This window comes from Molothrus ater, chromosome 6 (assembly GCF_012460135.2).
Source record: "Molothrus ater isolate BHLD 08-10-18 breed brown headed cowbird chromosome 6, BPBGC_Mater_1.1, whole genome shotgun sequence".
Taxonomy (NCBI): Eukaryota; Metazoa; Chordata; class Aves; order Passeriformes; family Icteridae; genus Molothrus; species Molothrus ater.
Genome location: NC_050483.2, coordinates 4164104 through 4188612, shown reverse-complemented (window position 1 = coordinate 4188612; position 24509 = coordinate 4164104). Strand labels below are relative to the sequence as shown.

The 24509-nt window shown below is 41.6% G+C and overlaps 1 protein-coding gene across 1 annotated transcript in view; it reads left to right on the top strand.

Moving 5' to 3' along the window:
• The window catches only part of KIAA1549L (KIAA1549 like), a 136245-nt gene that overhangs the window by 62261 nt on the left and 49475 nt on the right, over positions 1-24509 (top strand). Inside the window, 10 exon segments of the mRNA XM_036383582.2 lie at positions 84-698; positions 2013-2125; positions 4822-5041; positions 6578-6711; positions 8967-9129; positions 12048-12085; positions 12087-12108; positions 13599-13750; positions 15153-15324; positions 18541-18704. Coding sequence (XP_036239475.2) covers positions 84-698; positions 2013-2125; positions 4822-5041; positions 6578-6711; positions 8967-9129; positions 12048-12085; positions 12087-12108; positions 13599-13750; positions 15153-15324; positions 18541-18704 — 1793 coding nt within the window.

Here is a 24509-nt window from a genome sequence, read left to right as displayed (position 1 = left end):
CATAACTTCTGTCCATGCATCACCAACACAGATAGAGTCTCCTTTTTTGTCAACAACCAACTTTACCCATTCTGTTCTTGCAGTGTTATCTGGAGTATCTTCTGGTGCAATACCTACAGTAGAAACTTCAGAAGCAAAACCACTAACAAGAAAATCATCTCCAGCTTCACCAGTGCCAGCTTCTTCCTTCTTTTCTCTAGGCACTGAAAACAGCCCTTTGCCATCCGTGATGGCTTTAAGCACACCGATCCTGACACTAACAAAAAATAACACTGCCACAAAACTGGCACCGGATCTGAGCTCAGTAGGAACACAGGCAGATTTTCCTTTTGCAACAAGAAATGTGACTGCCTCACCTCTGGACACGCCAGCTCTGCTCATAACCCCCAAGAGCAGCACGGCCACAGCTTCCACACTCGCACCCGCAGCCCACGTACCAAGGCAGATAGAAACAACAGTAACTGACACCCAGAAGTTCCCGAGCTCAGACATCACCAAAAGGCCAACCCCATCCCCACTGACAATGACAGCAGCTTTGACATCTATTACAGCATCAGCGAAAACAACTAGGCTCCCCCCTCCTGCCGTGGAACTCAGCCCTGCTCCTCCCGGCACCACGGCAGCCGCCGCTTTCGCTAACATGACGGCAGCTCCCTCCCTGGATTGCCGGCTCTCTGCCAACATGATGGTGAAAACAGGTACGTGCAGCCCCTGCTGAAGGGCTCCCCCGTGTCTGTGAGGTGTGAGACACACACCCCAGTGTCCAGGAATGTGGGGCAGCAGTGATTGATCTGCTGTGCTGACGAATGAGATGGGTATGGACAGTGTTGTTAGTTGGAAATGGTGTTGGCTTTGCTTGGGTTTTGACATGAAAGTGTCAAATGAAGTGGTGAGATCAGGGGTCACTGCAGGACCACCTGCAGTGGAGGGACAGCCCTGTAAGCCGGGATGGTTTGGTGCCAGCTTCACAGTGAGGAGTCTGTGCTGCTGGAGAGGACAGTGCAGTGACCTGCCTTGGTCCTCAGCCCTGCTTATGCACAAAAACCTAATTCTGTTCTAATATGAACTCCTTATTCTATCAGTACAGATCCGTGTGAAAATTATGTTTAGCATTTAGAGTTGCACACTTCAAAATGGGAGGATTTTGAGTTTTCCATGTGCCACTTCTGGCTCTGGCTTTTTTTCATGGGCAGCTTCTCCTTAGCTGAAAGAACTCTGAACTAAAGGGGCCTGGAGAGGTACCTTGCCCAGGCTTCTCATGGACTCCTTGTGGCAGCACAGCACCAGAAGATGTGTGTGTCTGGGAGATCTCAGCAAGGAATAGGTGCAGAAAAGAGTTTGTGACCTTGCATGATGCAGGCTACAGTGAAATAAGCAGCTTTTAGACCTGATGTGTGTTTGTTAGCTGCTAAATATCCCGATTTAGTGTGATGAGTACAACAGCTCTTTCTAAAGATAAAGGTAGCTTGTGTACAGTATATGATTGAAAGTACTCAAGCACAGCTAAAAAACTCTTCCTGAAAACGATAAGAGAAAAATAAGAAGATAGTGATAGGTTTATTAAAGAAAGCATAGAGATGCTTTCTAAATAGAAAATAATTGCAGCAGTGGAGCAGCAGATTTCTTTTACGTAACTGTGGCCATGAAGACGTGAAGCCTGCCTGTGCAGCTCTGGCTCAGTCCCCTGGGAATGCTGTGCCAGTCTGTCCTCAGGCAGTGAGTGGCCTCATGCCTCCTTGGAGAGGCAGCATGGCAAAGACTTGTTGTTGCTGCTAATGAAATTGCATTTGTTAGACCTTGCTCTGGAAACGTGGAAACAATGGGCTATTGCCATGGGATGAATAGGGAACTCAGGAGCTGCTGAGCCCCTGCAGTTCTTGTCTTTGGAGCTGCTGCTAATCCCGGCTGCTTTGATGATCCCTGCACAGCCAGCCCAATGAAAAACAATTAAAGAAAGCAAACAAGAGTGTGATGATGTCTCAAACCACTCTGTGGCTTTTGTTGCTCCACAGTTCTGTTTCTGAACACAAGGAGGATGATGATCAGCAATGCCTTCAGGGACAGTGTGAGAAAAGGCCTCAACCAAGTGCTGAGACAAGCTTTCAACCAGAATGTCAGTGCTCAGGTAAGCGTGCTTGGCTTTCCCTGCTTGATTTCACCAAAACAGCTCTCCCACCAAGGAACCACAGCTGCCTGCAGCCCCAGTGGGGTCCCTGGATGCAGGAAGCCTCTTGAGGGGAGCTCTGATATTTTCCTATGGAGAGCAGGCAGAGGTGGCGCCCATTCTGGTCTCTAAAAATATGAGGAATACTCCAAAGCTTTTAGCAGTTTATTTGATGAAGAAGAAGAGAGAAATGCAAACTTCTTTTTAGTGTGCTCTGGGAAATGACTACTGACAGCAGTTTCCTCTTCCCCCTGCAGCTCAGGAGTGACTTCTGCTCAGGGGCAGCCAGCTGCTGCTGTGCTCAGCCTGGATCAATGGCAAGAGCATGGCTGGTAAATGGGATGTCAGTGCTGTCAGTCCACTCTCTGCTCTGCAAACCCAGTACCTGACAGGTGCAATTTCACAGGAACAAGAATCCCAAGCAGGGAGAAAGCATGTTTTATTGAAAATAAATGGAGGTGATGTGTTCATCACTTTGCAGCTAAATTGCATGGACCTCTGCACTGCTGTGTGTGGGAGCAGCATCGGGTGGGCTGCCAGGGCCCTTTTCCTTGGGACACAGCTTCCTGTGCACTCAGGCTGGGCTTTGTGTGGGGTCCAAGCCTCTGGGAAGGAAAAAAGTAATTTTTCTCAAAACAGAGGTTATCAAGTTGGCTTTGGTCCTCACGCTTTATTGCTGCAAGTGCGGAGGATGTCAGTTGCTTTGGGCATTGTGTGCTCCTTGGCAGCAGCAATAAACACTGCCAGGTTTAGTCTCCTACCTTTTTATAAATTGAGAGAAGCTGCCACCTTCTAACAGAGGAAACCATCTAAAACTTAGTAAGGAGGACCAGTTCCAGGGCTAAAGCTTTTTGGAAAATACTGAATTTTGAAGTAAAACTCAGCTCATGTTTTGAGTTTTGACACACAGTGTGTCCATTCTTGTGGTTTGGCATTTCCACTCATATAGGTCTGCTCATAGACTTAACCATCTGGGACAGTACAGAAGAACAGGAGATAAGAGACAACCCAACCAAATATTGGAAACTTTTTTCTTTTAAAAAGTCAGTGAACTTCAGGCACAGAGTAGGAGCTGAAAGCTCTCTGTGTTTTTCCATGTATATGTAAAATGTCCCTGTATCTGTGCATGGATGAAGGGCCAGCCTAACCTGGAGCTTTGCAGCTGTGGTAGCAGTTCTGCACTCCTTTAATTCGGAGCCCATGCTGCGTGGGCTGAGCCTAAAACTCTTTGAGCAGCTCTGCTAATATTGTGTCTGTCGCTATTGTATTGAGGATGGATGAATAAGGTGACACATGGACTCCAAAATCTCAGAAGGCAAAAAGCTATTTTATTAAAAACCACACACTTTTTGTAGGCAGCTACAATACAGGTGGACCTGATTGGTCCTCAATCAATATCCCTCATACCATTGGCTAATTAGGCACACCACCCTCTTGTAAATATCTTATGAGAAAACAACACCAGCTGCAAAATCAAGAATTGTTTTAATTCCTTCTCTGGACTTTCCCAAAACTTCAAAGAGCGATTCCTGGGTAAGTTTATCTGAATTTCTTCTCTGACTGGTTCTCAGCATCCACACCATGTCTGATATGACACTAACTGATCCCACAGGGTTTATAGGGATTGCAGGATAAAAACTCTGCAAGGGACACATATTCAGGGTGAGAAACTCCATCAGACAGCTGTCACTGTTTAGTAAGAAATGACACAGAGTCGTCAGAAGGCTGAGTGGCATAAAGCACTCATCTTTACTTCTTTTATATGCTCTTTTATACACTGTTCTGATACAGGTGGACCTGCTTGGTCATTCAATCAATGCATTTCACTTGATTGGCTAATTAACAAGACACCCATCTATATAGACAATTTTATGAGAATAACAAGAAAACAGACATTAGGAAAACAACACCTGTAGGTTGTTTTTAATAATTGGATATCATTGTTTATCTTCAACTCCCTAAAGTCTCCCAGGCCGATTCTGGGGAATCTTATATAGTTTTCTTGCTCTCTGACCAGGCTGTCACATCCACAAAAACCATCTGAACTGCTGTTGGTTTCTCTGGGTCTGGATTGAAGGCACTTGAGACTATAATTCATGTTTGGACTCAGGTGTTTATTATTTCTTATCAGTAAAACAGTCTCATTAGTGTGAGTTCAGCAGCTTTTCATTAGAAGGCACAAAATGGGCAACAATCTCTTGTTGCAAGGTCTTTTAAGATTAACTATCCAATTAAGAAAGGACACCTAGATTATTTTCCCTTTTAATGCAATAACTGATCCCAAAGAGATCATGTTCCTGCCCATTTACAGAATGCCACCCAAACCCATGAAGAAGAAGAAGCATGAAGAAGAAACCCAGGATGACACCCTGTGCCTTTCATCTTGCTTCCATCCACAACATACTAAAAATACCAAAACCTAAACTTCTCACTCAGTGATACACCTACACTACTCTCTATAATCTATTTCACACTTTTGTGGATTCCAGTCTATCTTGAAGTCTGGGAAGCTTTCTCCATGAATGAGGGTCAAAGTCAGTGCTGCCCTGGGGGTCAGGCCACCAAATATTCCCGGCACCTTGGCTTTCTGCAAACAGCGAGCAAAATAATAATAATAAAAAAAAAATTCAAAAACCATGCTGCCCTGTGTGTTTTAGGTTGAAATCCTGGAGCAGTCGAGTAACCTGACCGTGGGTTACTACGTCACGCGGGGCAGGCTGGTTTACACGCCGGCTGCCGTCGCCGAGAAGCTGCTGGCCTACGGCCTGGGCAACGCCACAGCCGACATGAAGCAGCACGTGCCACACCTGCAGGCCCTGGTGGCCCTGGCCCTGCCCTGGCAGCCCCTGCCTGCCTACCACTTCCAGCTGAAGACAGGTGAGTGAGGGAAACCTGCCTGGGCTGGGTGTGTGCCCGTGGTGCCTTTTCTGGGCAGTGGGGTGGCAGCAGGACAGGCTCTGCTGTGGGGTCAGGTGTCTGTGGGCACCCCTGGGCTCTGCTGCCAGGGCATTGCTGTGAGGATGGTGCCTTAGGGTATTAACTTTTATATTTTTCATATATTTGTAATATATGCAATTCTTTAGTGCGTAACTCTAAACTCCATATGAAGTGTTAGCTACTGTTCTTCCAGTTGGGTCAGGCAGAGCAATTCCTCTCCAGGCCTGGGAATTAAGGATACCCCGGTGGGCACCCCTATCCTCTGCTCTGCTGCCAGGGCCACAAGCCCTGCTGTGAGGATGATGCCTTAGGGTATTAGCTTTTGTATTTTTCATAAATTTGTAACCCTACAATTATTTAGTGTGTAACTCTAAACTCCATATAAAGTGTTAACTACTATTCTCCCAGTTGGGTCAGGCAGAGCAATTCCTTTCCAGGCCTGGGAATCAAGACACCCCTGTGGGCACCCCTGGGCTCTGCTGTCAGGGCACTGCTGTGAGGGTGATGCCTTAGGGTTTTAGCTTTTAAATTTTCATATATTTGTAACCCTACAATTCTTTAGTGTGTAACTCTAAACTCCATATAGAGTGTTAGCTATTGTTCTCCCAGTTTGGTGAGGCAGAACAATTCCTCTCCAGGCCTGGGAATCAAGGACATCTCACTGTCTCAGACCCCAAGAGTGAGTTGGGGGCAGCAAACTGGGGGGAAATGACTTCATTACCTGAAGCTGTAATTGGAAAATTAACCCCCAATATGCAAATGGACCCATCTTATAAAAGTATAAAACCCAAGACCTGTCATCCATTTTTTTTGGGTGTAGCCCCTGAGGGGGGCATTGTCTGCCAGAAATGTACCTGAAGGCCCTTCAATAAATACAACTGCATTTTTTCCTTTAATTTTGTCTGGCCTTTGTTTTTAGGTAGTCCCAAAAAGGCATCAAGGGGATGTGGCAGTGCAGAGTAATTGTGGGGCACTGTAAGATTAGAAGAGGGCAGAATGCTCTGAAATGATACATTAAATGATAAAAAATATTTCCTACACGTGTGCTTACAATGTTTGTATACACATACTTATGGCAGTTACAAGTACATTTTTCCTAGAGTGAAAATAAAACAGAATGAGAATCAATATTATGATTGATTATATTTTGCAGGACCAGATGACCTGCAAGATTTAAGATTATAACTTGGTTTTTAGAATGACTTTGCTTATTGCCTGGCTCTGAGCAAGTATATGCACAGTGAACAGGCCTTACCATCTTCTACATCATTGCAGAAGCAATCTCCATTTGTTTTTGGAGAGTGTCAGGTCTAATAATGCAATTTAATTCTTACATTTTGTCTTAATTAAGGCTAATTTAGTGCAGTTCCTGAAGTGGCATTATCTTCACCTGCTTAATGTGTAAATTGATCATTTTGTTTTTGGTGCTGCAACAAGAATACTTTGTCCACGTGCTAATGCCTTCCTTTTTTCCAGAGCTGCAGTTTGTGGGTCAAACAGACAACATTCAGTCATGCAAATTTGTTCAGACCATGGAACAGCGGCTCCAGAGAGCATTCCAGGATGCTGAAAGAAAGGTCCTAAACACCAGCAACAACTTAACTGTTCAGGTACAGTTGTGTACTTTGCCTGTTGCCAATCTCTTCTGGTTATTCTTTGCCAGGTGTATGCTTTTATTCCAGCACAGTGCCTTTGCTAGCCACTGTGGAAGGAAATTTATGTTTTCATCTGCAATAAGATCGTTTATGCATTGCAGGAAAACTTACAAGTGCATGATTTATAGAAGGCTTTTCATGAATTGGAGTTTTACCGCTTGCACTTCAGTCATATAAATGAAATTCCAAGTATAAAAACACAGTCTTCCAAATTTATGTTTTTACTGAACATGTTATTCTGACACATTAGTTGCTTTCAGTGAAGCTATTCAGGTATAAAGATGGTGCTAGGCACAATTGTTTTTGAGATCTGAAATAATGGAATAGATTTCTTTCTCTTGGTATACATTTCAGTTTCATACTCACAGAGCACAAATTCACCACAAATTTTTACACACATATGTATAGTGGGTCAACACTCTTACATTCTGTGCCACACTTCAGGACTAGAGAAATTATCTTCTGGGCAATATTATATATGTTTTTGATTTTTTTAATATGTTTTTATTTTTGATAAAACTCTGTGTATGGATTGTGCTCCTCAGAAGGAGAAAATTTTGTCATCAGCGCTCTGCTAATTATTTTGGTGCTGTCTCTTGTGAGCTTGAGCTCAAAGTGGTGGAGCTCAGAGAGGCAGCAAAGCACAGGGCAAGAGAGGGCCTACCACAATAGGTACAGGGATTATCAAGTTTTTCAACAGCTGGACCTGTGGCATTGAGGTGAACTTCATGGTGCCTGATTTGCTTGTGGTGGAAGTGGCAGATCTCACAAAACACCTAAGCAATTTTGGAAAGAGTCCTAGGAGAAGGTAGTGGCTGTTTTTGTGGATATTGCCAATTTAAGGAGAGATAGGATGGAGTCCTGGTGGCAACATATAGGCTGGGAAGTAAGAGGCTCGAGGGTGTGATCTTCATGATCAATTTTTTTGAAGTTATTCCAGTATCATGCAAAAGACTAAGTCCATGCGACAAAACACTGTATGAGAGTTTTAGATTAATTGAAAACTAGGGAACAGTTCTGGAGCAGACAGAGCCAGTTCAGAAAAGGTATTGCTGCCCTAGGAGAGTAGAGGGAAGGTGGGTAAAAGGCATGAAGCATCTTCCATGCAAGGAGAAATGAAATTGGCCGTGGCTCTCCAGCCAGTAGGGAATCAGGAGTTGCCACTTGGAGTTTCCCATAACAGAACTACTCAAATTTAAATAAAAAGAAGCATCCTTTCACACACTGTGCATAAAGATATCTAGACGTAACTGGAGAAAAAAATATGGAAATTACAAAAAACATTTGGCTAAAGAGATAGAATAAAAAGTTATCAACCCTTTTTAAACCCAGGCATATGATTTATGGCTCTGACACAGCTGTGGGATAATCTTACACTGTTGAGAGCCATTTATTCCTCTTGTCCTGTGCTAATTCTCCAACCCTCTGCTCCAGCCATTTGTAGGTGGACATTGGCTAGGCAGACTTTTAGTTTGACCTTGGGCTCTTCTGATGCTTCTTTTTTGTATCATGGATTTTCTTTTAACTTGGTGATCCAAACCATAAAAATGGGGTATTTAAATAACATTCATGAATGCTGTCAGGCCTACCTATCAGTAGCCAAATAACCCCATCCCTCTTGCCCTTGGGGATAAGTTTTTCAAGAAAAGATGTGAGTTTTATTCCTGGTGTTTGAGAATCTTGTCCAGTACTTGCTGAATAGAATTGGTCCTCAAAATGTAGTAATCAGATTTGGGCTCAGCAGGAGACTGGCACTGAGCTAGAGTGGGGAGGAGTACAGAGATTCATATGATATTAGGAACACAAAGACATGATATCCCTTAATTTCATATGGAAAATGTGTGGGTCTATAAACCAGCAGTAGGAAGGCAGGAAAGACAGCAAGATAAACAGCACAATTTATCTGCATCAAGCACTGGATGGTTTTTCTGATAAGCGTCCTCTCCCTCATCCCACATTCCCTGGTAAAAAGACAGGAAAACATTTTCAGTCCTGGTTGCACCTTTTCTGCCTGCTGCTGTCCTCCAGGAACCCTTCAAGTGCTAAAGCAGGGATTAAAGTATCACACAGGTAAAGTTGGATGAGATGTAGCTAATCCATTCTTCAGGTTAACATTTTCCCAGTTTCTTTGCATTGCCTTGGTGGTTTGTTTTTTTTTTTTTGTAATGAGCTGAACCACAGCAACACATTATTTTTTGCCTCTGTTTCAGATTTTGAACACCTCCAATGTCTCCCAAGCTGTCACTCTGTTTTATGTAGTGAAAAATCAAAGCACAACTCTAAATGGCACTATTTCCAGCAACCTTCTTAATCAGCTGTCAGCTGAGCTGGTGGGTTTCTACCTCACCTACCCACCTCTCACCATTGCTGAATGTAAGTATGTGCTTCCCACCATCAAGATTAGCCAGCACCAGAATTTGGCCTTGTTGTCAAGATCAGGGATTGTAGGCAGCTTTTCTGCTAACTTTTTAAACTGTATTTTGTTACAAAAAAAAAGCAGGGGTGGGGGGAGAATTAGATTATTTTTTTCCCCTGGGTTCAGTGTTTATTTTGGCTGCTAGCAACACTGGCAAAAAACTAAGGAAAAAACATAAAAACTAAGGAAAAAACATATAAACTCTGTCATTAACAAAACAAATTCCTGTGCTAGGTTACAAACAAAATAAAATTGTAGTTTTGTGAAAAGCAAAGCACAAAAGGTCCCAAAGCCTTCATTTCAGAGTGCTTAGCACAGCACTGATTGAGCTTCAGCTTCAGCAAAGCCCTTTGCTTCAGGGGAATCCTCAGGCCTGGTGGTTGCTCCAGGGGCTGGGCTGGGATCAGGCTGGGACTGTGTCTTTGGGTAGTGGGATGAGCTCCACCTGTGCTTCTATTTTAAAAAGCTCTTGGTGCATTTGCTGAGAACTGCATCCTCAGTTTGCACGTGGTCTGAGCACTTTGGCATCAATGGTTTTCTTGAGTTCCAGCTGCTATGAAGGCTCTGAGGTACAAAGAGCTGGAGACAATTGTGTGGGCAGCCTGTGTGGTGCATGTGCTCTCTGACTGCCTGCTGATTTCTTTAAAATGATTAAAGGGACAAGACACTTGATTATGGGGATTTCTGTTTAATCTGCTTGTTAATGTGATGTGTGAAATTAACCTTGCTGTAGACTGGAGTTCTCTGTTTGCTGGGAGTGAGAAGAGACATGCTGGGTACATGCAGAAGCAGACTGTTGGAAAGTGAGCACTGAGGAAAACACAAATTACTTTTTTTTTTTGCAGTCCATTTTGTTTGCAAACAGCCCAACAGCTGAGAAATTACATGGTGCAGTTCACCAGTGACTTGCAGGATGAGCTTTCTGTGGGATAAGTGGTTTCTCTCTGCTGTGAGGCAGTCAGGAATCACAGCTAACTTAGGTGGGGAAAGGAGGTTTGTTTGTCCTTCTTGGGGCATTACCTATCATATTACAATGTTTGCCAACAAATAGGTGAAACTGCCCTATAAGTTCTTGCACTGTGTTGGTACACTTTTGAATCAGAGTTTGCATCACAGGGTAAGAGACACATACCATCTTCTAAAACCTTAAACTCTAAGTTTTTCACCACATGATATTACACACTTCCAATCAAGCTACACACCCATAATCCCAGTTCTGTCATTCCATTTTGGAAGCCTTCTCCACAGCCTCAGGTCAAATACAGTGCTCTCCTGAGGGTCAGAGTCTGTCAGCACAGAAAGTCTGAAATTCTCAGCATCCAGAGTTCCAACAGTGGGCTTGTGTTTTCATAAAGTCTTTCCATAGGCAAGGAGAGGCAGAGGGAGGGAGGCTGTTGGTAGAGGGTGTGGTCATGGACCTAGAAGGGATGTCCCCCATTCCTCAATAGACAGGCTCCTTTTTGATGGCTGGTGTTCAGGATGTGTCTTTATGGGCCATCCAGGAGCTCAAGGAGACAGCTGGAGGAAGTTTTGGTGCTGGCTGTGCTCAGTTCAAGTGTTTAGCCTCCAAAATAGGCCTGTTGCATAGGAGGGGGATTGTGGTGCTTCTCACAAAGGCAATACAAGCACATGCTTGGTAGTCCGGGGCTGTGCAAGCCATTTGTCGCACAGCAAGTCTTGTGTGGTACTGCAGTTGTCTGCTGATCCCCACACATGATGAACAGACCTGATAAAGTCTTTAGCTAGTGTTTCTTTAACAACTAATGGCTTATATTTCATTTTGGAGCTCTTGGTTTTATTCCCAGTGCAGCAGCTGTACTGCAAACTCATGAACTTAATGCACGCGCAGTGTTTACGGCTCCACACTGAGAGCGTGTCTGGAAAATGTTTCCTTTGAAGAGTGTTTGATGCTTATTCATGTGGCAGTGTAGTTGTCTCAGTTTATCAAACAAAAATTGAGGTTGTTCTCTGAGCATGTTATTTCCCAGTAGGCTCCAGTGGCTCCTCCAGAGCCTTTGCAGTCTGTCCTGGAAATGCACAGCTCAGGGCACGCTGTGAAATCCTCCTCAAAAGCAGCTACTGTGTGTAATCAAATCCTTTACAATGTTTACTATTCTGAGCCACTTTGGGGTTTAAAAATCAAGGTGACTCGGTAGCAGCCTATCAATGTGCAGAGCATGGATGTTTTCTGAATTAAGTTCCTGGTATTCATCAATTGAACAAACGCTGAGCTGTGGAATGAATTAGCAGCATATTGAGCTTTACAGCCTAGTGCACTTTGGAGATGGAGGAGCTAACAAAAGGCATCACAACAGCAAATATCAGTTTCTCACAGATGCAGACACATATGGTAGTAATGCCTTAAGTGATGCACAGTGAGGGAGCACCACAATCCAAGGTGTGCTCACAGTTTTGTTAGTCTTGTTTGCAGTCTGTGTGGAGTCTGATCCTGGTATATCTTCATGTTATTTTAGGCTGAAACTATATTCTGGGCTACATAAGGATTAATCACAGAATCATCATGGAATCTCATCTGGTTTTCTGCAGGGGAGAAAGCAGCAGAGATGAATACAACACCTATTACCTATCCTTCTTGGTTCTGGGCATTCCTGGGCTTCATCCCAGACTACTGTCCCAGCCAGTATTTTGGCAACAGGAGATATATGTTCTACTTTGTATGGCAGTGCTTCTTCTGTTTACACTTGATGTTCTTTCTCAGACAGAAAAGAAATTGTAACCCTGAAAATTATGCTCTAGATCTCCTCTTAGGCCATAGTTCAATTTTATTTATTGTTGTCAGGGTAGCCAGTTTTGGGAGGCATAATGTGTAGGATGTTGGAATATTATGACATAATTTAATCTTCTGTTTTTAAAGCTTTGGAGTATCCAAACCTTGATGTCTCGGAATCAACCTAGAGACTACTGGGTGATAACAGGTACTTTCTAATGTCCTTCCCTCCTCCAGGCACTCCAGGTAATAATTTGTAGTGCTCATTTATATCAACACAGAAGTGCAGTAATTTTACACAGAATAAGTGGCTACCCACTGAACCTGCCTTCAGCTGGGCAAATGCACTTACAGTCACTCTGTGGCATAAGTGATAGATCATCTTCAACAGTGACATCTCCAGCAAGCAACACCCACCTCAGTATTTATAGCACTTTGGTTGAAACAATTCTGGGAGGAGCACTATCTTCTGAGAGTTTTGAGACACAAACAGACCATTTATTTATTTTTTATTTATTTATTATACCCTGGGACATGGAGTTAAATCTGAAATCAAAAGAGACACGTAGACATAACCGAGCAGCAGAGTTGAGGCTGTTACACCAAGGAGCTTTGTTATGATTTGCTGACTATCTGGGTGCAGGGATCTTTTGCATCTTTCACTTTAAGCTCTTAGGCTTCAAAACACTTCTTTTATCAAGTCATTTCACAGGTGCCACCTTCTCATGCATAATCATTTTGACTTGAGAAATGATAACTGGGCAAGAAAGAGACCCTTTCCCTCAGACATCTTTGAGTGATACCAAAGCCTTTCTAGTTGGTGTGTCTGTACCTGCAATTGTTTAATGCTCAGGAGAGCAAGAGCAAAGGGCTCTGACATGAAATAGACTTGGTACCAGTTCCATCTTTTCATAAATTTAAAATAAAACATAAGTTTATGCAGAGATGATAATCTTCTGAAAGGAGTGGTGCAGCTCTTCCCAGTATGGACCCTGTGAACCTGATACTCCATTTCTTGCCTCTGCACACTTGCTGTGATGGATTATTATTGATATTACAATGGAAACTCTGTTTTCAAAAAGATCCTGTTGGTCTCAGAAGAATTTTTTGAAATAATGCTAAAAAAACCCATACATATGTATGAATTGAATCTGCTTGTCATATCACTTTTTTTGAACTTTAGAATCCAGTGTCTTTTAAATCTTGCATTGATTTATACTTCAGATGCCTTCATTTAAACTTCAGAAATGTTTATTCAGGTTTCAGTGCTCTCAGACAGGATATTTTGTTTGAGACTGTACAAAATCCAAACTTCAGGCCTCAAATCCTCAGGATAGAAACTGGTTAACAGGAGCATCTGGCAATAAGCATAAACCCAGCAGCTCTCAAATAGGCTTGAACCTAATTTTTACATTGAAGATCACAGAGTAGTAAACTGAAGGTAAACTGAAGGCCTAGAAATGGTGTTTTGAGATTTTATGAAGCATCATTGATATTCTCTGAGATGAGCTGCACAGGGACTGAAGCAGAAGTGTGTTATATCCTCACAGGGAATTGCTGAGAGGGGATAACAGCGTCCAGGTGTTTAATTTCCAAGTTAGTCTGCACCTCCCTGTCCCAAACTGTCCCACAAACCATGTGTTACTTCACCTGTGGGTGCATGAAGTGCTGATCTGTGTTTTTTCTGTGTTCCCACAGTGATCCAAGGGGTGGATATTGCTTTGCTGGGGCTGAACAACCAGAGCTTTGCCAGGCTGATGGAGCAGCGCTTGGCCCCGCTGTTCATGATGTCCCACCAGCAAGGAAGGCGCTTCAGACGTGCCACCACCGTGGGCAGCTACACTGTGCAGGTGCTCAGTGTGTGAAAAAAAGTCCTTGGCTTGCTCTGTCCTGCTTCAGTTCCTGTAAAAGATATGCCTAGCTGAATTTCTAGGCTGAGATTTCCTGTATTTCTCATGGGTATCAAAGCAGCGAGGGCAGAATGCCTGGCACTGCTGATGGTGCCTTTTTTTGCAGCCAGCCATGTTGGCATGCCTGTCATCCTCGAGAAATCATCATTAGTTAATCAGTGTTCATAAATATTTTCTCTCTGGTTGCTATGAGGATTGGTACAAAGTACATATTTTAGCATATTCAGCATAATGAAGAGTTCCAGATTTTTTCTTCTTGATAAAAGTTTCCTAGGTAACTCAAAGCCAGAACTTCTTTTTTTTCCTCTTTTTGTTGGAAAAAAAAATGTACAAAGCAGCCTTTATTTATACAGGGTTAGTCATCAAATCATGTGGCCCCAGATCATGTTATGAAGTAGAGACTTGAGACCTGAGTAATTTATTAATCATCTTTCTCTTATTTACAGCATTTTTCATTCAGTATTTTGAACTGATCATGTTTTGTTCTCTCACCAATTAAGCCAAATGATGCTGTGGGCAATTAAAAGATTTCTTCTTCAATCTTCAAAAATCAGTTATTTAAAAAAGTAATTAAATTGTTTTTCAGGAATTGTTTATTGTAAGGTATAAACCCAAGTAATTGCATTTCCCATTTGCTCACACAATTCTTTATATTGTTCCACTGGAAGGATTTAAAAGAAGGAACACATTTTACTTGCCAAAGTGAGAACCTTTGTAAAATTTTAGTCCATAACATAATGGAGAAGAATCATAAAACTCCTTTTTCTTCTCATCATTAGAAATATTTGACATTTTCTCCACTCTCAGGAAAGGTAGAGGTACAATGGAAAAATTCTGCCAGTGTTCTACAGAATAAAATGGGAAAAGCATGATTCCTTTGTTATCAACCTGGGACAAAAATATAATAAGTATGGAAGGAAAATGGGAGGCTGTTTTTCAACTGCAATATGCCAGCAAAGTGGAGTTTTCAGTATTAGAACAGATTATAAGAATTCCCCCTTTACAGAGGACTGTAATGTCTAAAAATTTGATCCTTTCCTCTTTGCTGCATGCTTTTCTTAGTGTATGGTTTTACCTTAGGATTATGTTTAATTTCTTTTTCAAGAAGAATTTTAGTTATTTTTCTGGCTGACTGATTTAATAGCCTGGGCTCTGAAGGGGAGAAGCTCTGATCCTATGAGGATATTTGCATGGAGCTTATGCTTGTAGGTGGTCTTGAAGGAGCTCCCTGTGGACACTGCCTCCAAATAGCTCCTGGCAAGTTTTGCAGTGGTATTGCACAAACAGTTTATTTCTCTTTCTCTCCTCATTTATTCATTTATTTATTTTGTTTCCCTTAAAGATGGTCAAAATTCAACGTATTCCAGGACCCAAGGAGCCAGCTGAACTGACATATTACACTTTATACAACGGGAAGCCTTTGCTGGGCACTGCAGCTGCCAAAATTCTGAGTACAGTTGACTCACAGAGGATGGCCTTGACCCTGGGCTATGTCATCCAAGTTCAAGCTGATCGTAAGAGTCCTTTCAAAAATTCCATACTTAACCATTGCTTTATTCCATCATCTGAACACTATGGAAAGTCACAATTAATTCTAATGCTGACAAAACCATGACACCACACACTAATGATGACTGGGGCAAAGTTGCTGTTCATATAACTTGGCCAAAAAATGTAAAATGTTGTGGCTGTTAAGATGTCCCTTATTTTTGACTTCATCAAAATAGTATAGATTCTTTCTATCTCAAAGGGATTATTATTTTTTAAATAACAATTTTCACCAAGAAAACTACATGGTTGTTAAAGATATTATTCAGACACAAATCAGAAAACTGAAGTGGAAAAGAGCTACTTGTGCACACGTGCAGTTTTCAGATTCAAGATATGATAGTATCATTCAGAATAACATGGCCAAAAATACTCCATTCTTGAAAAGTAAAATGTTTTCAAATTTCTCTTTCAAGACCTTCATCAGTTACTGAGTGATTGTGAACACAGGTTTCTTTAAATGTTTTTTTAGATATTCCTATATACTTGGCCCATAGTCATAAACCTATGGTGAAGCCTGGAGTGTTTTTTCATGCAGTTAAGATAATGTATAATTATGCTTCATGCAGTGTACAAACCCATGCCTTTTGCTAACTGGATTTCTCCAACTTGCCAAAGTATTTCTTTAGAAGGAATCAAAATTATGCAGTGGACTCCTGCACTGGATCTCCTTACTGGTGAAAGAGCACCTCCCTGGTGCAATTATATCTGCCTGGAGGAGTGGTGGTACTGAAATAATTTCGTAAAATGGTGACAGGAAAAGAAGAGACCACTATAATAAGTAGTTTGTGTATAATCCATAAACATAGGATTGAGTAAGAAGACTGAAATATGATACAATTTCCAGAGAATGCACCACGTACTGTATCTGATCCTTGATTTGATCATGGTCTGCTTCTGGCTTTAATTCAGCTGAACCCAAGGATCTCCATTCCATAAATTCCAGCATTTAAATTCCAAGTAATTTTGTTTTCCATGAGAATATTTCTTTAATGTATTTTTTTACTATAGAAGATATAGATATAGCAGTTTCCTGGCTCTTTGTGCAATCATGTGATTTATATTTATGTGGGTATTTAGGCAATTATGGAAGCTAATGCTCATCATCTAACTTTGTATTTCCATGGTCTGATAAGGCAGCCTCATTCATCTGTAGATTTTCATACCAGCCACGTATGCACAGAACACTGCAAAAATAGAAAAGACAGGAACTGAAATTGTGATTTGAGGTACCTGAGATTCTGAAGGTAGAGTATTTGAAATGTAGGAAGCAATTCCATCTTTATACCTTATTATGGAAAAAACACCATTTCTTTCCTTTTGGGCATGGTTATTTGTAGTCTGTATCGCCACAGAAAATACTTTGTGTGGATTTCATTTTTGCTCATTATAATTTCTATTCTAGCAGAATGAAAATTCTGTCCCAAAATACTGTGAGAAAAGACGGGTACCCTCGGGAGCTCATAGCTGGGTTAGATGATACAGACGAATAATAACACAAAAAAATGGATGTTCCTGTGTTATGAGCCAGAGACTGAGTTACAACAGAATGAAAGGCTTGTTTCAAATTCCACTGAAGTCTTACTGAGTTGAATGAACCATGGATTGACTGTAGGTCACGTTGGAGTCTGGTAACTGAATTAAAGATGTAAATTAGGACTCCTAAATGTCTATGCTACTAGCCATAAGGTCATAATTTCCTCTGCATCCCTTAGAAGGCATAAATATATTTTTTCAACCATTGTTTGCTGCTTCCACAGCAGCAGTCTATAATTAAAATTTCTGTTATTTGTTAAAATTCAGATTCCGTTTCCTTCCCCACAGCCCTTTCATCCCCAAACTAAATGTCAAAGTCAATAATTAAGAATTCTGCAAGTCTGTTGAAAAGTGAACCTTGAAAGTCTCCAACCTGGCCTTTTTGCAGTCTTATGCTCAAGCTCTGAGCCTAATGGGGCTGTTCCTACGTCACCCAACAAACTTCACCAGCTTTGCAAAACACTGCAAATCTACAAAGAGAACAGGCTCAGACTCCAGCCAGGCTTTCAGCTGGAGAACTGTAAAGTTCCCAATGCCTGCTGCAGAAGAAGCTGGTTTGCACTTAAGTCTGATCCTGAGAGATGCTGAGTGCCTCTGACAGCTCATAAGCTCAATGACATTTGAAAGCGCCGGTCCCCCAGGAAAGGGGAATGGCTGCTTTGTGCTGGTGTTCTCGCAATTGCCTGCCCACGCCAGCAACCAGTGCCACAGCAAAATAAACAGGGATAGCATGGGGAAGTCCACTAAATATTTCACTACAACTAAGTTCAGCACTATAAAGAGGTTGTCTGATTGTTTTTCCAGAAAGAAATGAAATGAGAGAACTGGGAATGTGTCACAGGAGGATCTCGTATGTGTGAACAAGTTGAAGGTTCATATCTAAGAGAGATTATTCTGATGAAATGGAGTCTAAAATGTTTTTGCATTGCTGCATTTCTGAAATGTACCCTTTTCCTGGTGCCATCATTTATGTATCTGCAAGTAACTCTTTTCAGCCTCATTATTTCTACTCCTTCAGAAATAATGAATTCTTTTTGACCTTAACTATGATAAATTATTTCTAGAGCACAAGAGAAGCATCTTCTTATTGCCTTATTGATATTGATAGTAACTATTCCAGCTAGTTTCATTGTTTTTTAAAAAGCTCTGCCAGTTTGCTCCTGCTGAGCCAGTCAGTCTTTGACACCATGTATGGACTCCATGTGTGTTCTTTTAACACACATGATATGCTACTTTGCTCTAAGCTGGGCTTGTGTTTGAAAAATAGTTAAGGATGCATTATTTGCACCTTTTAATTGTTTGTTTATTGTGTGAATGAACCATTGGAGTGATATCTCATATGGTATCTCTTTTGACTTTGGAGTGGATGTCTGCTTTTGCATATAACCAGGTAACATAAAACTAAGAAAAGAGAGGCAAGGGGTCTGTGAATTCAACAAATCAAATTCAAATTCAACAAAAAGTGTTGCTGATTTTCCCCTTTTTATTCCTACTAAAGTAATACAAGAGGTATTCCCTTGTACAGAAAGCTAGATTACTTAACACTACTTTTTATACTAATTTCTACATGGAGGCAATTGAAGGCTGGAAGCAGCAGGAGCCTTGCCCAGTGAAGCTCACCACTGCTGGTTTGCCTTTTTCTGCAGCTGTGGTGAAGAACCCCCCAAACAACCTGTGGATCATTGCAGCCGTGCTGGCTCCCATCGCAGTGGTCACCGTCATCATCATCATCATCACCGCGGTGCTGTGCAGGAAGAACAAGAACGACTTCAAACCAGACACCATGATGAACCTGCCTCAGAGAGCCAAGGTCAGTGGCCCAGCCCCAGATCCAAAGGTCCGTTTGCCTGCTGAGGTTGTGGCTCTTGGATAGATGCAGTTGAAGGATGTCTGGAACTGAAAGGATTGGTACTCACAGCTTGGATTGGCACATCTCCTGTAGGACCTCAAACCTGACCTGTTCCTGCCTGCTGAAGGGGGAAATGTCTGAAGTTTGGTAGCAGTTCAGACCTGGCCCTAACCAAAGTTCTCCTCCCAAATTGCTAGAAGGTCCCCTTCCAGACTACATTTCCCCTTTCCGGTTTATTTTGGGACTCCATAAAATCCAGAATAGACATTCTTTGATTTTTTTTTTTTCTCCTACTGCTATTTTTCTTTTAGGTGTTTTGGACTTTATAATATATGTATATTGCTGGTCAGGTTCAAGCAATTATGACTTTTTTAAAGTTACTAATCCATATCAATTACAATATTTTTTTCCCAAATCAAATGCACTTCCAGTTTGATCCTCTGACAGGAAAAAAAAAAAAGTCACACAGTACTGTTTTATCTCTGTAGTGAGAAAGTCTGCCCTCTCAATGTTGCTATTCAATGGCTCTTGATCAGGTCCACCCAAAGATAGGAGTTTTTAGCCTATGGAGGCTGTGTGTAAGTCAGGCTGTTCCTTTGCCCTTTTAGCTGGCTTTGTTCTTCTCTGCTGGCATGGGCTTGAGATGATGAATTTCTTCTTTGGTTTCTTAATGCTACAGACAGCAGGATTAGTGAGATTTCAGCTCCGTTGCTTCTGCTGAAAAATGTAGATTGGAAGAAGAGTTGAAGGAAGGCATGAGGCATTTGACAGCTCTTTTCTCCTTATCTTAGGTTCGTTGCAGATGGGTGCAGCTGGTGCCAGTTGGAAACCAGACATTTGTATCAAAAATGATTCAGAAAAGACATTTCCATTTTGGTTCCAGTGTGCTCATCTATTTATCCACTATTATCCATCCAGTGTTAAGACTAGATCTGTAAAAGTGCAACATACAATATCACAAACACAGACAGGAATTAATATCACTGCAGTGCTATTTGACGCCCCATTGAAGCCCCTAAAAATGCAAATTATGCTTTATTAGGGGTTGTTGCCACTGCTATGCACCATTTGATTGCTTTTATGTGTAATCTTGGTCTCAGCTAAAGGAAAAAAAATTGAGCTAAACCTTGTACATTGTTTTGAACTGCCCATCAATATGGGATGCTTACCAGCTGAAGAAAGTTGTTATGTAAAAAAAAAATCAAAACAACCTACTGCTGGTTGAAATTACAGCACAGGAAAAACTTGAACATATTTTCATATTTTAATCCATTGTTTTCATTCCAAAAAGAAATACAAAATTGGATTTTTACTGTTCCTGAGAAAACAGATTTAATCAGGCTGTAAGATACGCACTCAGGTTAAAGCCTGTTCAGCCAGGTTACATTTGCATCAGCCTTCAATGCATCAGATGGGAGCTGGATCTGCAATTGCTGGAATGAAACAATTGGTGCTGAGCTCCCAGCACCCACACCACAGCCCTTTTTCCTGCAGGTTTGTTTTCCAGCTTTTCCTGCAGGTTTGTTCTCATTGCAGCTGGCGTGCAGAAGGTCCCCTTCCAGAGTGCATTTCCCCTTTCCGGTTTATTTTGAGACTCCATAAAATTTAATTTAATTAATTATCTGAAAAGTGGTGCATTTCTAAATGAAAGCTAAATTGCTTTCCATTTAGTTTCACAATGATGGCTCCATCAGAAAGGTTCTGCCAGGTCTAGTTTCGAGTTTATGCTGCTATATGGACTGTGGAAGATAAATCCTGCAGTGGGACTGGGAATGGACTGGTTTGGTCATTCCTGATTTCAGCATCTTTAATTAAAATAAGGCTAAGAAACATATTTTGAGAAGATAAGGAAAGAAGGTAATTTTGAAAAGAAGAGTTTTATTTTTAATTCCAGTGTTAGGGCTAGTGGTAATTGTTTGAACATGCAGTTTGGGAGTACAAATGAGCACATATCCGTGTCACATTTAAAATGAGTCTGTTGTATTTCATGGCTGAGGAAAGTGCCCGAGACTGCTGATTAATGCTGACTCTGCTCGAAGTGGAGTCACAGTGGAGTGATTTGTAGTTTAAGCAGCCGTTTTGGTATTTTGCCTCCGTGCATCCGAGATCGGCTGTAGAATCACCGGAGCACTTTTGTGACCCCTTTTGAGCAGCCGGCAAGCCGCGTAGGGAGCAGAGGAGGATCCGATGTGCCACCTGCCTGCTGGGATGCCAGGTGCGTGTGCTGGCTCCAGCAGCCCTGCTCCAAGGGGACCGGCAGGGCAGAGCTGCTCGGTGCTGCAGTCCTGCGGGAGGGAGGGATGGAGGGAGGGATGGAGGCTGCGGGTCCTGCCGGAGCGCAGCTGCCACATCCCCGCATCCTGCGGCGGGACAGCGCCCAGGGTAACGACACATTTCCCATCAAATACCCGTGTGCGGCAGCGGGAGGGGATCAGGGCACGGAGCAGAGCAGCGGGGCTGCTGCCGGAGCCTGGGAGTGAACGCGTGACTTCTGTGTTGTGGCAGACTGAAGGGTAAATAAATGAAGTTTGCAGAATGACCTCTCGTACGCAGCGTAGTTTGTAGGAGCTCTCCTGGGAATTGTGGTGCTGTTCTGAATTGCCTCAGCAGTCGGGGACATCTGGATGCAGTTGCAGGGAAAAGGAAGATTGAAAAATAGCATTTTTTCCAATTTTCTCTCTAGCTGTAAGATGAAAGAAGTATAAATTCAAATTGGTGAAATTCTGATGGGATTTTATTTTAATGTTTTTATTTCAATGCTGTTTTTATCTTAAGCAACTGTTTTTGCTTTGAGGTTTTGCATAAATGTTAACTTTTGCCTTCCTTGCTTTCTAATTCACAGCATGCTTTTTTAAAGTCTAGAATCTCATTTGTCCCCTCATTTTTTTTTTTAGACCATGAAAGAATAAGTTTGCAGGTAAAGTGAGATAAGATCTGTAGGTAAGACCCACAAGCAAAAGCAAGTGCTGCATGCCGTGGGAAAACAAGCCTTATCAGTTTGATAAAGGGCACAGAAAAAAGTCAGTCAGACTGTACCTCGGTATACCAAGAGAGGGGAGGGGCTGATTCCTTTTCCTTTTCCTTTTCCTTTTCCTTTTCCTTTTCCTTTTCCTTTTCCTTTTCCTTTTCCTTTTCCTTTTCCTTTTCCTTTTCCTTTTCCTTTTCCTTTTCCTTTTCCTTTTCCTTTTCCTTTTCCTTTTCCTTTTCCTTTTCCTTTTCCTTTCCTTCTTCTCTTCTCTTCTCTTCTCTTCTCTTCTCTTCTCTTCTCTTCTCTTCTCTTCTCTTCTCTTCTCTTCTCTTCTCTTCTCTTCTCTTCTCTTCTCTTCTCTTCTCTTCTCTTCTCTTCTCTTCTCTTCTCTTCTCTTCTCTTCTCTTCTCTTCTCTTCTCTTCTCTTCTCTTCCTCTCCCCTTCCTCTCCCCTTCCTCTCCCCTTCCTCTCTCTTATTTCTTTCTTTTCTTTCTTTCTTCTTTCTCTTCCTTCTTCCCTCCCCCCCTTTCTTTCTCTCTCTTTCTCTCCCTCCCTCACTTCCTTCCTTCCTCCTTTCCTTCCCTTTTTTGACATATTTTTTTTAAACATCTTTAGTGTCTTTTTCACAATCATTACAAGGAAAAAGAGTCCCAGAAACAACTGTATTCAGTCTGCCCTTTGCCAGGCAGTGTAATCTAGTGGTCTCTGTCTATCCATTTATTATTTCAAAAGCAATATTAGAATCTCAGTCTTCAGTCCTTGTCAGTACTTCGGATGTATTGGACATCTACATTTGCAGTACTTCAGCTGTGCCTGGTTGTGATTTAGCCTTGCCAGTTCCCTCCAGGGGTGGCAGAACCATCTGCTCCTGTGGGCTTTTACAGAGCTGGAATCCAAGAACAAATTTTATTTAATGCAATATGTCTGCTGATGAGGATGACTTTCTCAGCTCTCCTTTTATTGCAGTTTGTTACTGGACATGGTGGTAAGTAGAACTCTGATGATTAAAATAATCCTTCATTTTCTTCCTGTGGCAGATCTGAGCTGGGACACTGCAGAATTCTTTAGTAATTCTCATGTCCTGCAGTTTCTGGTTTGGTTTGTTTTTTGTTTGGAGAGGTGGGGTTTTTTGTTTTTTTTTTTTTTGGTTTTTTTGGGTTTTTTTACTAAGAGATGAAGTTGAAATGATTTGACTCTTTCAAAGGCATGGAGGGACAAATAACTGATTTAATCGCCTCTTTTCTCTTGTTACCTTTTTCTCAGAATATCTAGGGGTGTCTTAACTGACACTTAATATTTATAATGAGGTTGAAAAGCAATATTTTAATTAACAATATTATTATTATGTAGGATGTTGTGCAGAATTTCTTCCTAACTGTCCTTCACACAGCTTCTGCTTCCCTTCCTTCATTTGCTGATGGCTGTTTTGTGATACCCTGCTTGCCATGGAGGGGTGATGGTGAATTAGCATTTCTCTGATATATTGCAAGTTCCATGGGGGTGATTTGTGGAGTTGTCTGCTCTCCCTTATCAGCATTAGCCTGCTCCTTAATGCACTGAAGCTTCTTATCAGAGGAATGCTGAAGGATGGGAACACATTAGGAACCATTACCCTCAGTCTGAGCAGGAGTTTGGGAATGCCATGCAGGTCCACACAAAGACAAAGCATTTTTTATGTTTTGAAAAGTGAAAAACAGCCCCATTCTTTTCAGACTGAGATCACCTGCAAAATGTATCAGAATTTAGAGCTGCAGCCCAGATTTAGTAAGGATACAACAAGAGAAAATGCCTTTCAGTGCTTGTCCTTTTTCTGTGCCAATAGCAAATTTTTTTCTCATGCTGAAATATTCAATGATGACATGACAGGAACCTGGAGTAATCAGTCATGAACTAATTCCAAAGTATGTGTGAGGTTTAAAACCTCCATTTTCTCAGCTTTGAAGTGTTTTGTGGTCCTTTCTTAGCATTTTGTCAATACTCTTTTTAATTCAGGAAGACCAACCTTCCCATTTTTGGTAAGTTAGTTTTTATTAGTGTAGTAAGAACACATTTTCTAGAGGTGGTCATGAATTTCTTTGAGTGATTTATTTTTCATATTTATTTTCACAACAGATAATGCGGGTTGGTTTAGTTGTTGTTGATGGGTTTTTTTTTCTTTTTTTTTTCCCCATTCTCTTTTCCTTCCAACTGAAAATGAAGTCAAGTTTTGTCTAAATGTTTAATTTTTCCATTGAGAGAATCTACCTTTCCTTGGCTGCTTTGCCCAGAAGGCATATGTTAGTTCTGCTGGGCAGGAACTGCCTTGCTGCAAGGCTCTGGTGAAATGCCACTTCCCAAGAGAAACAAGTGAAGTCAGTAATATCCTTCCCAGTAGGCAACTGGCAAGCCAGGGGAAATCTAATTTCACTGATCTGAAAAAGAGTATTTTCTGGAAAATGTTGCCCATGAAACTTTCTGATGTGTGCCTTTTTTACTTTGGCTTGACTGAGAATAAATTACTCCCACCCTCTTTGGAAGCACAAGGGTTTTGTCAAAGAAAGTTTTCTGTAGAGTTTTATTTTTTTTACTCCTAATTTTTTCTTCCACATCCTCGTTCTCCCACTGTTTGTCAAAGTAATTTCTGGGGGTGTTACAGCAGGGTAAGAAAGGTTAGCCAAGGTCAATTTTATACTAACTATTCATGTTTAAAATGTGTGGAATGGAGATCTCATGAAAAAATTGGTTTCCTGTTGGGTATTCACATTGTAATCTATGTATTTTTACCTGTCACTTATGTAATTAAAAAAGTTAAGGAGTAG